This window comes from Heteronotia binoei, chromosome 2 (assembly GCF_032191835.1).
Source record: "Heteronotia binoei isolate CCM8104 ecotype False Entrance Well chromosome 2, APGP_CSIRO_Hbin_v1, whole genome shotgun sequence".
NCBI classification, from domain to species: domain Eukaryota; kingdom Metazoa; phylum Chordata; class Lepidosauria; order Squamata; family Gekkonidae; genus Heteronotia; species Heteronotia binoei.
Window position 1 is genome coordinate 63,104,711 of NC_083224.1, and position 16,543 is coordinate 63,121,253.

General features: G+C 40.5%; 1 protein-coding gene across 7 annotated transcripts in view; it reads right to left on the bottom strand.

The window, feature by feature from the left end:
• HIPK1 (homeodomain interacting protein kinase 1) overlaps positions 1-16,543 on the bottom strand; it is a 49,004-nt gene that overhangs the window by 15,802 nt on the left and 16,659 nt on the right. For 3 of the 7 annotated variants that reach the window (XM_060231198.1, XM_060231199.1, XM_060231195.1), the window contains 7 exons: positions 16,137-16,256; positions 12,896-12,982; positions 12,353-12,537; positions 11,059-11,221; positions 7,775-7,997; positions 5,526-5,653; positions 4,123-4,257 (listed from right to left, as the gene is read on the bottom strand). In XM_060231198.1, the coding sequence (XP_060087181.1) occupies positions 4,123-4,257; positions 5,526-5,653; positions 7,775-7,997; positions 11,059-11,221; positions 12,353-12,537; positions 12,896-12,982; positions 16,137-16,256 (1,041 nt within the window). The remainder of the gene's footprint in view (positions 1-4,122; positions 4,258-5,525; positions 5,654-7,774; positions 7,998-11,058; positions 11,222-12,352; positions 12,538-12,895; positions 12,983-16,136; positions 16,257-16,543) is intronic. The other 4 variants (XM_060231197.1, XM_060231196.1, XM_060231201.1 and 1 more) reach the window with 2 other exon arrangements.

The following is a 16,543-nucleotide window of genomic DNA, read 5'->3' on the forward strand; positions in this document are numbered from 1 at the left end:
TTCATAAAGTCTGAGAATGCTGCTTGAAAAATCACTAGCCATAGAAATCAATCACTGGTATTCCAAAAGTTTAAACCAATTTATGCCAGAGTTACTCCCGAAATCAGAACAACAGTACATGTATGATTCTTACAGCTTGGCGAGGAAAACCACCTACCTCCCCTGAAATGGTTTGGGCAGATACCTTTAGGGAATTAGGAACAGGAATTAAGTTGGTTTAAATAAATTATCAGACTATTAGGATCATGAGCCAGTCATGATTAGCTTAAAGCCTCCAGATTATGAATGAAACTTTATTACTTTAAAACACTATTTCTCATAAATCAGGAGTTTATTCATTTTGGATGAACACTGTGGTACATCACTGGCATTTATTCTACTCCATGACAACAAAGTAAGGGCATCTCTTTTGCATCCACTGTCTCTCCATCTCTCAACACTAATGATGAATCCTGGCAAAAAGCAGTCTACCATTACTTTTTAAAACGCCCTTTCCGTCTCCTTGTGTTCCAGCACCTTTTAAAGAACTCATTACTTCTATGGTGGAATATAGTAGAAGATTTCTGTTCTGGTAAGCATAATTAAATTTATAGTCAGCAACCCAAAGACTGTACGTAAGTTAATTAATTATTGTATGGCAATGGTGTGGTGTAGCCAGGAGATCCTAAGATTGCCTGGCAGCCAGAAGGTGTAGCTCTCTTAGCGTTATGCACCACTAAGTGGTGAACTAGACTTATTTTTAAGGCAAAAGACGTTTCAGAGGTGGTTTGCCATTGCCTGCCACTGCATCATACCCCTGGCCTACCTTTCGGGGGGGGGGGGAGGTGTCACCCATCCAAATACTAGCCATAGTCGACTCTGCTTAGCTTCTGAGATCTGACGAGATCAAGCTAGCCAGGGCTATCCAGGTCAAGGCAGTAAATACGTAGGTCTCTGTCACTGATTCAACAACACTTTTTTCATTTATATTCAAACTCATCTAATAATGATGATTTCCCTTTACAGAAATTTTTGCATACAATAATAATTGCCTGTATGCTGCCAGGCACAATTCAAAATGATGCTTCTTCCCTTTAAGGCCCTAAATGGTTTGGAGACAGGATCCTTAAGGACCACCTCTTTCCATACTGTCTAGCCCACCAGTTAAGATCTGCCCCCCAAACCCTGCTCTTTGTACCCTTGCCTGCAGAGGTGATGATGTAGGTGGCAACTAGAGTTTGGCTTTTTCAGCAGTGGTATCTTACATCTGGAATGCCCTGCCCCTTAAGGCTTGCCTGATGCCTATTTTTATCTCTTTTAACTAGGCTTTTAACTAAGGGCTTTATCCTTTTTTTGGGGGGGGGGGGAGAGCCCCATGTCGCAGAGTGATAAAGCTGCAGTACTGCAGTCAAAGTTCTCTGCTCATGACCTGAGTTCGATCCCAGCGGAAGCTGGATTCAGGTAGTCAGCTCAAGGTTGACTCAGCCTTCCATCCTTCTGAGGTCAGTAGAATGCGTACCCAGCTCGCTGGGGGGAAAGTGTAGATGACTGGGGAAGGCAATGGCAAACCACCCCGTAAAAAGTCTGCCATGAAAACGACACATGCGACATCACCCCAGAGTCGGAAACTAGTGGTGCTTGCACAGGGGACTACCTTTACCTTTACTTTATCTTTGAAAGGCTGTTTTATGGTCTGCTTCTAGCCTAAAAGCTGTTTTATGGATTTTTTTTTAAAAAACTGCTCAATGGCTGCTGTATTATTTTTCTGCCCATCTTGTTTTTGAAATAATTTATGGGGGTTCTTTAAAGAAATGATTTATGGTAGTTTTTACTTGCAAGTCACTATGAACAGGTCTCTGAAAAGGCATGATATCCTTTTTCTAAGTAAACCATACTAAGTTCTGCAGTAAAATATTAATAAAATAAATCACAGTCACATGGTTCAGACTGCAATCAACGAACACATGTTATTTTAAATGACAAATTTCTGCAAGTAACAGATCCACTTATTACAAATACTCGTCCCAAACAAGAAGCCTTCAAGCAGAGAACTGCTAACCCCTCTGCCAACACAAGCGGAATAATTAAAAAAAAGAGAATTATGTTAAAAGTCACACCATGCCTCTTTCCAAAAGCAAACACCTGCACAAGACAAAGCAGAGAGTTTAATACAGTGCAAGATCTAATGTCCCAACAGGAGGCAGAAATCGGGCCTTCCAAGCGACGAACTGTTTTGACAGAGGAGGGACAAAAATATGCAAAGCTTAGCAAATAGCTAATGCAAACTTAGATGAAGCGGCAAAAGGGAGAAGTGTTGAAAGCACTAAAGGTGAGCACTTCAGGCAAAAAGCTACTAGAAGCCAAATTCACAGAGAGATTAGGATCCAGGTGGGGGGGGGGAGGGGGTTCGCCTGTGGTTATCAGTATTCTTGTAACCACACCACACAAGTGTAGAATTAGTAGTGGGCAAAAAATTCAGCATTCCAAGAATCCTAGCTTTCATTTTGTAAGAAGCAAGTTTCAAGACCTTGAGGCTGCAAGGGGGATGAAGCAAGCAACTGCTCAGCAGACTCTCAGAGGACTGGGGCAGGGAAGAGAAAAAGAGAGAAAGAGAGAGAGAGAGAGAGAGAGAGAGAGAGAGAGCGCAGAAAAAGATTCCAATAGTGAGGGGCTGGGGCTTCAGTGCCTTGCAGAGCTCTTCTCCCTCTCCCATTAACAGAATTATGCAATGTAAGCAAATAGATGCAATTTGCTTAATTTGCATAATATGCACTAGAGTCTCTGAATTCCGTTTTCCTCAGCAATTCATTTTTATTCTTCTTCTAGTGCAGCACATATACAGCCCTCTCCCTTACTGGTGTTCAAAAAGGGACTAATCAGAGTAGTCTCGTGGGTGAGAAGGCCAAGCCGGCTTTCTGATAGTAACCAATCACTGAACAGCCTTTTAGGATCCATTATACAGAAGCTTAATATTTCAGGAATTGTATTTCAACCTTAAAAGGGTCAGATTAAACACAGGAGGAGGCAGGTGGAGACCTGTGAGATCATTAATGGTCCTAAGCACACAGAGCCATTATTCCTCCTCTCCTTCCTGCCTTCTTGCGCAGGGGCACAAGTGCCAATTCCACTGTTATTCAATTTGGTAAGACCCTTGTTTTGACTAGAGCTAGCAGTGCCCCAGAGTTTATCTCTGTTGAGGAGAACGATGCTCATGAATTATCACTTTAAAGCCACAAAAGACAATGATATACGTAACAAATGAAGTGTGCTTTGCAAGACACGTGAGGACACCAGGATTTCAAGTGCACTTAGCTTCACTGATCTGATTCTGGAGTTTCCGATTGACTGTTTTGTGGCACCTACAATGTAAATTCCAATGCAGGAACCAGATAAATCCAGAACAGGAAGGGAAATTTTGAAAAAGTACACTGCACTTCTTTTAATATCCCCACCGGGTTTAAGAAGAAACCAGTCTGAGAAACAGTTTAGAAGGTAAGAGCTCACCTTTAATCTCAACCAAGAAATGCAAAAGGAAGTAAAAGCATTGGTGGGGAGCAACATCTCTCGGAGGATGATGCACACTGCCAATGATTGGTCAGAGTTAATAAAATGCCAGGGAGAATTAAGGTCATCATTGTTCAATGGAGGTTAAGAAATCTGGACTATAAAAGCCATAAATTAATCAAGCATTTGCTGGTATTAGAGGTTTTCAGAGCCTAAAACATTTCTACATGCGAAGAAGCTAAAAAAATAATAGCAGCTAAACTTGTCAAGTTCAGGCAACCCAAGTACCTGAGCAGAGTCAACCTAATGGTCATCCCCTTTGTTTTCAATCAATAAACATAAAAGATAGGAGAGTAAAGCAAAGAAGAAATACAATTACCACTCTTCTCGGATTAGGAGAAGAGCATTATCAGCATACTAGACTAGTAAAGAACAACAGTCAATGGATCTGGATTCTTTACAGAGCAACACTGAACATCAGAGTCAGACAGTGCTTCAGCAATGTTTGGGAGGAAAAACAACAAGACATTAAGATGTAGCAAGAACACAGCCACAAGATGGCACATGCTTCCATGCCCTCTGCAAGTCTAAGTTAAAACAAAAACTCCGTTAGTGAACACAATCAAGGGAGGCAATTACCAGTACTGCAGCCGTCTGTTCTACTAGCGCTGGCCGGCCGGCTGCGCAGTTCAGAGCAAAGGGCACCGCATACTGCGGCGTGATGGTGGCTACTTGAGGATGAAGAGTTGCTACCATTAGTGGTGTACAGCTTCCCTGAAATGTAGATTAGGCAGTGAGTGAAACAAATGTACGGAGGCAACAGGGCCAGAAAGGCTTTCTCCCCAAGGACAGACTAGTGGAGCTTTTGAGTGGCTTGCAGAATTCACAGGCACGCATAAAAATTTATATGCTCTTTATATCACCAGAATACAAGTGATGCTAAGCAATCCTGTATATCAACAACCTTTTACTGTTCAGTGCACTTGGGTCAAATTGTAATCATGAATGTGTCTAAATGAGTGCCAGAAAAACCTGGAAACATAGGTCAGCTCTTCTACCATCATGGAAGTGTCTGATTTTTAAACCAGAGTTTTGTTATTTTAATATAAACACAACCATCATTGCCATCCCTGGGACTACTTTTAAATATGTCTTTGAAAATACAGGATTATTCAATTATCAGCGTTATTATATACCACCATAACGACTTTTTTTTTAATGCATTTGCCAGGAGATAGGAACCATCTGTCTGTTGCATCAATATAAAATATGAAAAGAGGTTTATGTAGTATAGTTGGAGCACTTCCAAATGCCTTCCACAAGACAAATAAAGGACAACTTACAATGCATCTTTAATTGAATCATGCCTGGCCTGAACATGTTTGCAATGATGTAATGCTAGTCCTGTGGCAAAGACCATGAATTTATGTTAGTAAGTAATCTGTGCAACTATTAGGATTCCAGGCTCTTCTATTCTGGAATAAACATCCCCATTATAAAAAAGAGTAATTTAGAAAAAAATATAAGCATTTCTGGGGGAAAAAACCCTGCCCCTTGCTTTTGAGTTGAATACAAAATTGATTTAAATTATCACAATAAACACTGAATATTATATAAGCAATCTTTTTATCGCTTTCACAAAAAGAAACTAACAATGTTTTCCTGTTTTGAGTGGGGGCATTTGAAAGAGGAATTTAACTAAGCAAAAGAATATAAAATCTTTCATTCCTTTCTAACATTTTCTTATCCATAGTAAAGATATTTTGCCACAGTGGTAGATCTGTACCAACGCAGCACCTTGTGAATGAAAACTGCCTAAGACTTAAAACTGGGAAACACTGTGAGGGTCAAAGCTGCAGATCAAGGGGTCAAAGCAGAGAGGCGTTCTAAATAAAGAAACAAGACTATTGCCAACCTTTTGCTGTTTTTTCCCTTCAGAGTCACTCAGCAGGATTCTACCGGTAAATGTAGGAGAACAAAGAATTTCTTCTGATTTGCTTCTGCAATCCAGACTATACCAACAGTATCATTTAAAGAATCACTTTTACCTGTGTGAGAACTCCTGACTGGATCTGCAGTGGCTGAGCTGCTGGTGCCTGTGGCACAATTGGAACAGCATTGTCCATCCTGACAGGGAATCCAGAATGTTTTGTTGTAGCCTGAAGACCAGCTGTTTCAAACAAAGGACAGATCTTGGTTAATTGATTTCTCTAACTATCCCAGCATCTTTTCAAAGTCCAATTACCAAAAGCTAAAACATGAAGAAGCAGGAAGGCTGCAAATGCAAATACACTAAATAATTAATTCCAACTACTAGAATCAGAGCAATGAACTGATTTCTGTCTTTAAAGGTAAAGGTAAAGATAGTCCCCTGTGCAAGCACCAGTTGTTTCCGACTCTGGGGTGACGTTGCCTTCACGTTTTCACGGCAGACTTTTTACGGGGTGGTTTGCCATTGCCTTCCCCAGTCATTTACACTTTCCCCCCAGCAAGCTGGGTACTCATTTTACCCACCTCAGAAGGATAGAAGGCTGAATCAACCTGAGCCGGCTACCTGAACCCAGTTTCCACCAGGATTGTGAGCAGAGTTCTGACTACAGCGCTGCAGCTTTACCACTCTGCGCCATGGAAATATAAAATACAAGTGGGGACCCACAATATTCATGGGAGATCCCTTCCTCCCTTTACCATTCTCCTTCACCCCATCGCTACCACTGCTGTTCCTCAGACAGGCAAGGGAAATCAACGGCTGTTCTGGGACCAGCCTCTGTAGCCAGACCCCTTGTGGCTCCCCACCACTGCCTTGTAGGCCAGATAAGGCTCACAGTCTCTGTAACCAGGCCCACTGCAATTCCCCCTGCACTGCCGCCACTGCTTCTGGGCCAGGCAAGCTAGGCCCACTGCAGCTCCCACCCCCATCAATACTGCTGGACCCACTGAGACTTCTCCCCCCCCCCATCACCATCAATGTCACTGACCCTAGGCTCAGCGAGGCTTCCAGCCTGTAGCCAGGCATGCTGTGGCTTCCCCTGCCCCCGCCCCACATTGCCACGAATGCTGCTGCCCCTGGGTCCTGCGAACCTCCCAGCTGCTGGACGTAAGTTTCACATTGTCTGGACATGCACAAACAACACTTTGCCCCCCCCCCAAACCCCCAAAATTTAATTTAAGGATTTCAGATTTTTCTGCAAACCTGGGTGTCCCAAAATTCGCAGAAGTTACCTGTTTTATATCTACATATGGAGACCAAATGGCTATTAGATATATGGATGCCGACTTGAAGGTGTATCCAACCATGTCACTTTCTCTGCTGCTCAATTTTATCTACATGTACATGTGTAGATGTGAAGGCCTGGGGGAAAGTAGGGGGCAAGTCTCCTTGTGTTTTTTTTTTCCTGATAACTATTTCCCAATTTTTGCAACAGACATCTACAAAGCAGTAACAAATTAATTTAGCCAACCACTCCACTACAGAGTGGCATACTGATATATTCTTCACCAATATTTTCCTGATTTTTTAAAATTAAGTAGATGATGTGGAAGTACACACGACATATGCCTGTGAATATCATGGTTGGGCTGAATTCTGGAGTGATGTAGAATAGGAAGGAAGAGTCATACATATGGAAATAGATTTTGAAGCATCAAAATACCAATGGAGAAATGTCTAACACCTACTGGTGAAGCCCACTGGGGACCATATAATCTTTTATTTCTTGCCACCTGCAGAGTACTGAGGCTGAATTATTTAACTGCATGTAGAATGTGTGAAGGCTCTGCTAGGGACCCATCATACAACTGCTTGAATGAAGGTAACAATACATCAACAAGAACAGATTCTTTTTTATACCCATGAAAGAAACTGTAAGCCACAGAAACTACTTCATCACAGTGTTCTATTAGTACCAGAAGTAGCACAATGCCTGCATTGCCTAGAACTAAGCTCAGTATGAGACAACAGACCTAGCTTTGTCCTTGTCAACTACCCAAAACATCCTAAGATATGTGGATTCATTTAATAGATCCCAAAATGATGAAAATGGTTGCTCAGTTACATTTAACAAAAATGTCATCTCATCCTATTTTTACATGTTCCATTTATTTAAAAATATATACAGAATGGTTTTAATATTTAAGTTGCATACATAGAACCTACCTCACCTTCCTGCTGAGTTTTACTGCTGTCATTTTAAAAAAGCACATTATATCTTAGCAGCAAAGGCCACAACATCCTTTACCTACTATACTTCCTTTGTGCCAACAGCATGAAAGATTTCCAATACACACTTACTTTGAAAGGCAGGTGGACACACAATGAAAGTTTGTTGGAATGGATCTGTCTGAGTGCAGATCTGAGTGGTTCCAGGCTGTAAAGAAACACTTTGCTGTGCCACACCAGCAACTGGTGCAGCAGATGATGGGTACAGAGCAGACTGATAATTGAGCAGAGAAACATCTGAATTTGCCAGAGACAAAGTAGCAGCAGCAGTAGAATTGGAAGCCAAAACACCAGCCTGAAAAACCAATAATATGTAGTATTAGCGTACTGTAAGTTTCGGGTCTACCAATGTTTTTGTCAGATATTTCTATCAAGCATAAGAACATAAGTGAAGCCATATTGAATCAGGACAATGGCCCATCCAGCCCAACGCTCTGTCATACAATTGCCAGAAAACCAGGTGCCATCAGGAGGTCCACCAGTGGGGCCAGGACACTAGAAGCCCTCCCATTTCTAAAGAAACAAAACCAATACACTATCTTGGTTGAAAAAACATCAGGCTTGCCTATAACAAAGGGATCATTTTATCCAGGTTTTCAATAACCTAACATTTTATAAGACAACACGTCTCTAAAAGCTGGCTAGACATTTGCACCCAAGTGACAAGAGCGGCACAGGAGGTTGCCAGGGGAAGGAAGTGTTTGATGTTTGACAAAACTGATACTAACTCACATAGTGTTCAGAATCCTTGAATCTACTCCAGAATATAGTAAATGATCCTTAGAATGTATTTTTGCATCAGAACATCAGAAACAGCTTGCTGGATCAGAACATTCCAATCCAAAATTCTTTACAAGCATGTGATATGCCTCCAGAAATAGGTCACTAGCCCACTAGATTCCAAGGTTTTGTTATATCAAAGGTAGGCTGATGTTATATCAAAGGCACATCATGCCCATTCAATGTAACTGAAATAAATTCCTGAGCATCCACCCTATAATGGAAATGTGCTACTTGCCAGCCTATGAGACACTTTCCACTGGTAAGACAGGCTTTGTGGAATTTTCAACAGATTGCCACAGCAGTGATGAATGATGGCTGGGCAAGGCATATGATGTTGAACTCACCCAACCCAGTTTCTTGTGTTTCCTCTCTTGGAAGGACTGGCATATAGATTTTGTTCCCCCTTGTCCTGCTCTACTTTTCAGCACCTGTTTCAGGCATTCTTTTCTTTCTGCCCCACCTACCAGAAAAGGGCTGCCACAGCACTAGCCTGTTAAGCAGAGAATAAAGTAGCACCTGACTTGGATATGTACAAAAAGGCCTTCTTGACAAAACAGATGATCAATGCTGAGACTGAGGTGAGAAAAAAGTTTCTAAACTCAGTCTAGGTGCTTCTCCTGCACCACTTCCCAACAGAGTGCTGGTACTGTGAATGCACCATCCCAGCTGAAAAGCAAAGCCCTGGGCCAGTACTATTACAGCACCAACCACCAGTTAAGCACAAGAAATCCCAAGAGTAAAGGGCATGGGGGTTTTTACAAGTTGTAGTAACCCTAGCTACAGATTCTCCCTTCTCCACCTTACCCCCAACACCAAATATTCTCATAGCTATGAAAACACTATTTCTTCCTCCCCAACAGCCCCAACCCATTTTTTCTCCCCTTCTTTCCTTACCAAAGTTTAGAATCTCGTGATCAAGTTAATTATTTTATTTTTTTCAAATTTATATGCTACCTTCTCCAAACTCTCATGATAACTAACAGTAAAAGATTAGATAACTACAATTAGGGAACAAACCCAAGACACAATAATATGAACAGTAGAATGATTGAAGTTTTAAAGATGTGCTTTGTATTTCTTCTAAAACTGAGGGGAGATATGTATAAACAGAACTTGAAGTTTTCCAGGTAACCTCTATGAAAGCCACATTTCCCCTCACATATGTCCTTATTTCCCTCAATACAGAGACTCTCAACAGGATCTGTTTATCATTATATCTAATTCTCAACATGGCCAAATCAGAGGAGACGGATAAATCCAAAGACTGGGTAATGGGTAAATATAAAGACTGGAGCCATGGACAGACTAGACAGTTCTTTTTATAAACATGAACATCACCCCCAGGTTTACAGAAAAATCTGAAATCTTAATGAAAAAATAGACTAGGGGGTTAAATCCCCGCAAATGACAGAAACCATGCCTATAGCTTTCAGAAACGTATCTTCTATGCAGTGAGGATTGTGGGGGTTTCTAAGCAACCACAAGAGTATTGCCAATCTTCAAGCCTTGCTTTCAGTTAAAAAAAAAGTGGGGGTAAAAAAAAGGCAGTAAAAAAGTGGGGGTAAAAAAACAGTTTAAAAAATGGAGGTAAAAAAGGCAGAAAAAAGTAAAAAAGCAGGTCATTTCCTGGGCTGTTTTGGCCTTTCAGGGAGGACTCACTGGGGCCAAGTCAACCAGCAACCACCAGGAGACTTAATATGACCCATGACTCATCCAGACCTGGCTGCTTCCTACTGTTCAATAGCAGCCACCACCCAAAAGCCAATGTAGTGTTTATGACTATCACCTGGGAGACTCAAATTTTAATCCCCACGCTGCCATGAAACTCAATGGGTAACTTTAGGCTAGACACACATTCTCAGTCTAACTTACCTCACAGGGTGGCTGTGATGATAAAATGGAAGTGAAGAGAATGACATAAACTGCCTTGAGACCCCATTACGGAGGCATGGTATAAATGAAACAATTAAATAATATAAATACAGCTGAATATGGGTGGCAGAAAAGGGTAGGTTGATTGGTGGGAGGACAGGAGAGAAGGAAGCAGGAAGTATTGAGGCTACCAGGGTACGTAGAAGGGAAAGAAGAAATTGTGTGGAGAGGGATACAGGAGAAAATAAGGTGCTCCCTGCAAGCCCTTGAAGGTTCCCCACCATGTAACTGGGTCCGGCCATAGGTTTCCCCAGTAAAGGAGAGTAAACTGAAGACAGGGGCAGAAAAAATTAGCTGGTGGGTCGACAGGAGAGGAGAAAATAGTGAGAGGATGGAATGAGGTGACTTTCTGGGTCCCTCACTTTTAAGATCTTAAGGGGCAGACAGGTGAAGGAAGCCATAGAGGGAGAGCCACTCTTTGAGAGAGCTCAAACCTTAATGCGCTTTAAAAATCAAGATGCTTGGAACTGCATATGAAAGTTTACAGGCAGATAATGCAGCTGTCTATTAAATATTATACTGTTTTCATATCAAGTACATACAGCTACTGAAAACAGGATCTATGTTACTAAGGAGACTCACTTCTGAAAATCTCAAAACAAGTTTTCAGTCGTTCAAAAAGAGACAATAGAACTAGTTACCTGATGGTGCACAGTATTAAGCTGGTTGTTGAAACTCATTGTGAGATTTGTGCTTGTGTTTGGTGCCACATGTGTTGTGAAAGGGCTCTTGATTTGGTTAACTGTGTCATACATGTTAACTCTTCGCTTGCAAATCTCCATGTTCTGAAAACATGATTTCACACTACAAAAGAACAAACATTAAAAGAAACATTAGCCAGAAATATCAATCTGTTTGGTGTGTTTGCAAAAAATGATGTGTGTGTGTCTGTGAAACTAGTTATCAAAATCTAATCTTCACTTCTGCCTGCGGTGGAATGGGTCTGCAGGTTCCACCCTGCCCTCCAAGATTTTTCCCACGTGGAAAATCTTTTATTTCTCTCTCTGGTAATCCACCACCACATGACCTTGTAAAGAATTGCCCAGGAGTCCCAGCTTCCCTTCCAAGATCTGAGGCTTTGCGCCTCTGTGTCCCCTGCTGCCCAGCACCCAGTCACCATAGGGACAGTTTATTGTCCCTGTGGTGCTGCCTCCTCCAGACCTCAGTTACGAGTTCTGTCTGCCCTGATGGACCCAGTACCAAAGAGAGACCCTTCCTCCTTGCTCCCCTTAGTTTTAACTTCTTCCTTTTCCCATCCACTGAACATGTCAGGCCAGGACAGCAAAGCTTTTCCGGAAGTTTCCAAAACTTTCCTTCCTGAAACTTCTCTGGTATTTAATTTCTCTAAATCTCCTTTTCCCTGTTTGAAGGGAGGGTAGCTTGACCATCCCATCTGTCTAGACCTATTAGCATTTGTATGAAGATGGGCTGAGGGAAGTCTAGAAAGCAAGTGAACTGACTCCTCCCTCCCCCTCCTGCTTGTTTCTGCCCAGAGAGGGGGGGGGGGGACCTTAAAACTCAGAGTGAAAGTTTTGCTTATTTCACACCTCCAAAGAAAAAATGAATTTCTTCACATTGTCCATGTGCAACATTCTTTCTCCATCACAAAACCATGCACATTCACCTCCTGCCATCATAACCCCCAAATTCAAGCAGCCCTGAAAACCAGCTAATCCTAAATTTTCTGACCTCAACCACACACTTCCAGCAAGTCCCAAAAGTACATAAGAATGGACCTGCTGGAAGACTGAAAGGAGATAAATCAGTCAAAATTACACATTTTCCCCTTCAGATCGCCTTTGTTTTTCTAATATAATTTTGTATGAGATTTTTTTATTTTTATTTTTTGTCTCATTATTAGTCCTGCAGCTTCAAGACTGGGCAGGTTGCAAAACAGAATGAATTTTGTTTCATGCATCTGTATCACAAACTCACTGATTGCTGTGTGGGAAATCCAGTAGATGGTTCATTGTCACAAACTGATGGTTCAAAGTCTTCAGCGGAGTAATTCTCTTATCTGCATCAATTGTCAACATTTTCTTTAGCAAATCAATATATTCTCTTCGATCAGCCTTCTCTGCCAACATGTCTGTTCCTTCCAAGTCTGTAGACATATTTACCTTGGAAGAAAAGAAGTGCACATAAATTTTAATGGCTGCATAAACCATTATTACAAGTAAATAAATAGCTGGATACACCAAGCATTGTTTTTCTAATTTCCCGGAGAATGCAGTTGTAATTCTGTTTTACATTCTGTACCTGATTCCCCCCTCCCCCATTTTTTAATATACAAATGCTGGAATCAAATATTTAAGAGGCATGTTTAAGAGAAGCTTACTGAACACAATCCCCTACTTACATTTTAGCCCTCACTGTTACAGAAGGAGACCCTGTGTAAAGTGGATGAAAAATACTTCTGCTCTGAGTCATAACCCACAAACTTCCAAAAAGTAGCATTATCACTCCCCCTACTCTCACCTGCGCCATGTCATCCAAACAGTTGAAAATATATTTCCGAGCCTCCTTTGATTTTATCCCCGTCTCCAACTCATGTTCTTCTGGAGTCTATCAAATAAAATACATATTACAAACAGCTGGGACATTTTACTGCAATAACAATAGGACAACAAACAATCAGCCAGCTTCTGGGTTACGTCGCCTTGAGCTCAGGGTGTCCGCAGATCGTCCTCTTGCGGCACCCTCGAATCTGACAGCTGGAGGGGTGCTACTGACATGGCACCCCCATAGGGAGACCTCGGAGGAGTTTTCCTTCAGTATGGGACTTTTGTGGGAAGTTAGGGGCATAGCGGCAGCTGATCCTGTCCTTCTTTCATGTCCCGAGGTTTCGTCGCCATGATAGCTGACGCAGAAGAAAAAGGTGAACACCGGACTGCTTTCTTTCACTTCAGTAAGCTTTTGATGTATCGCCTCTCTACCCCAAGAATGACAACTCTACCTGACAAGTAAGTGTGCTTCCAATACCATTGGCTAATGGGTCGTTTTACATAACAACAGGCAGGCAGCTCAAAGGAAGGGAAAGAGGTCAGTTACATGCCTACCTTTCCTGTGAATGAGGCCTCGAAAGTTAAAGAGCAACTTTAAGTATCGGTAACAATCCAGATTGGACTGAATGTAAATACTTAAATCGACCCGGATTATAATTGGATATATGTTAAAGAGACCATTATTTGGCTGCAATATGGACTGAACATAAATGAGATATATTTTAGAGAGATTTGTCCCTGCCGTCTGATTACAACTGAAATGATAACATTTAAAATCACAGCTGGAGATGTGGAATGACAGACTAACCGGATCTTTAAACTACTTTTCAACCTGGATTAAGAGACTGAGTTTGCTGACAGAGAAAATGGCACTGCCAAGCGAAATGTTTTACAAAAAAGATATACTATGGAGTATTATTTCTCTGAGACAGGATCTTGGTTCTTTAACGGAGTTGATTAGAAAGCAAATGGGAGCTTTTATACTGAAAGCTAGTGAAATTTCAAATCCACATGAGCAGAGTTCTAAAGAGATTCTGGTGATGTCTGTGGAATTAGAAGGGGAAAGTCATCCGCTGCAAAATGAACAAAAGAAAACCAAAATGGAACCTTATGGCGCAGTTAAAAAACAAGACCAGAAATCGGGACTGAGTAAAGTTCTGCAGTGAGGAACAAATGGTGTAGAATTCTTTCCACCGTTACTGAGAGGGACGACCGCATTGAGAAGAGAGAAGGTACATTCCAGCCAACAAATCAAGATGTGGAAATTCTTCAGGAAGGACTTCTGAACTCTCTTTTTACAGATAGTCGGATATGGAACTCTCAGTAAGAATTGACATGCGTTTTTAAAAGGCAAAGTGTGATCTTTGGGTTATATTAAGTTGTCTTTTATGGAGTGATATGGATATAAAAGCTAAATAAATGAAAAGTCTTTACATTTTAAGAAGACAGATAATGTAACAGCTGAATATGAAACTCACAGTAAGAATTTATATATGGTTTTAAAAGGCTAGGTGGGACCTCTGGGCTACATAAGAAGGTAGATAACATAATTATTTTTAATTTGGTTTGCATTTAATAGATAAAGATATTTGTCTGTTATCCTCACTGTAATGATGATATTGTTAAACTAATAAACCAGTTTGTACTTTTTATATGGTTGAGTTAAGTAGTAAAAATCAAGATGTAAAAACTTCCCCAGGAAGAAGGGTTTCTGAGTTGTGGTTTCCTCTGTGGGTAATTAAATAAGGAATTGTTAATAAGAACTGACGTGTGATTGTAAAAGGTCAAGGGAGATTCTAAGGATGGAAAGGTTTTGTTAAAATGTTAGATAAATATACAGTTAATTTGGATCAACAGGTTAGGAGAGTAGGCTATACAATGTTTTATTCGGCAGATCTGCTCTTAGTATGTATGTTTGGAGAAACTGCTCATACTGAGACAGATAAATTATTATATTTTATTCTTAGCCTCTTAAGGATAAAGATAGGGGCTTCATATGTTTATTCTAGGATGATACTATTAAATTAATAAGTTTGTTTGTCCCCAAACGATATTTTATATATTTACTCTAATGTTGATACTGTTAAATTAATAAGTTAGTCTGTGTTTTCAATATGGTTTAGTTCAGCCATCCAGCTTTGTGTTGAGACTGCTCTGGTTTTTTTCTCTTTTTTTTAGGCTTTTATGTGTTGAAGAAGAATTTAGACATATTTTAAGAGTTTAGTAAAAAAGATATAATGGAAGATAAAGATGGTAAAGTATATGTGGAGAATTTTATACTTGCGGGCAAAAAGTATTGGGTATTTCATCTGGAGGTAGAACTGTAACTGATATATTTGTATTTTTCTTTGTTTCTGTTTTTCCCATTCTGTACCTACCCTTCCCCCTCTGTACTCTATCTATGCTTATGCTTCTTTTCTTTGTAGTTAAAACCAATAAAAAATTATAAAACAAGCAATCAGCCATTTACAAGTGGCCATTTACAAGAAGCAGAAAGGACAGGCCATCATAACCCAGCTACCTAAGCTTGCAAAAATAACTCAATGCCAAATTTATGTTACTGATGACACAGAATACCAACCAACTTGAGAAAGGAATCAGGTATTCCACAAAGCAGTACAAAGGCAAGCCTCAAAGGGTTTCTGAGGTAGCAGAAGATGAAGTCATTAGCAAATAATGTCTGGCTTTATAACTAACTGCAAAGAAAGGTTAGTTCCTTACTTTTTTTCACAAACTAAGTTTCGATGGCTTTGATTCTTACAAGATAAAAAAATCAACTCATTTTTTCTATGGACTTAAAAGAAAATCCTTTCTGCTTTAAGTGGGCTTGTAAATACCAAAAAACCTTGTTACCAAATGGCCTCTGTTAAACAAATATGCGGGGGGGGGGGGGGGTTAAAACATTGTTTCTGTGCAAAGGACAGGTTTTTCTCCCTGCCAAAACCCTTTAAACCTTTCATCTTTGATTGCTCAGAACATATGTTCTTCATAAGAAAATATTCTGAATTGGCTGTAACACTCAGTTACTGCAGTTAGGTAGTTACCTTTACTAGTTTTAAAAGAAAAGCAAAAGAATGAATGGCATTCAAGACCTGTTTACAAAAACTTTGCAACCTTCATCTCATGATTTAAAACCTGCTACAACACGGATTTTTTTCTTAAGTGAGCTGCAAGTGCTAATGTCAAACAACAAAATTCCACATAAAAAGAGAAACCTTCAATCTCCACAGTGGGTATCCCAAGTTCGGATCTCTGTTAAAAAACCTGCTTGTTTTCGTTCCTGCACTCAGAAGATACTCTGCTGGAAGGCCTTGAGTTTGTGAAATATAGCGAATCTGCACAGAAAAGAGATGTTTTTGATGAGATCAACAGCCTGTGACCATTAAATGAAATTCAAAAAAGAAAATATGCAGGAAAATTAGCAGCAACAGACAATATTCACATAATAAATTTTAGCTCCAAAGCAAAGAAACTCCTCTGCTTTATACTGTGTTCCTAAACATATTTCTGCAGCAATAACTGTTCCAAATACATCTCAATTGCAAGTGTATAAATCCTCTATTTACATGTCAAATTCCCAGCTCAACAAATGTGTTATACCAATTAGACCTGAATATTTTTG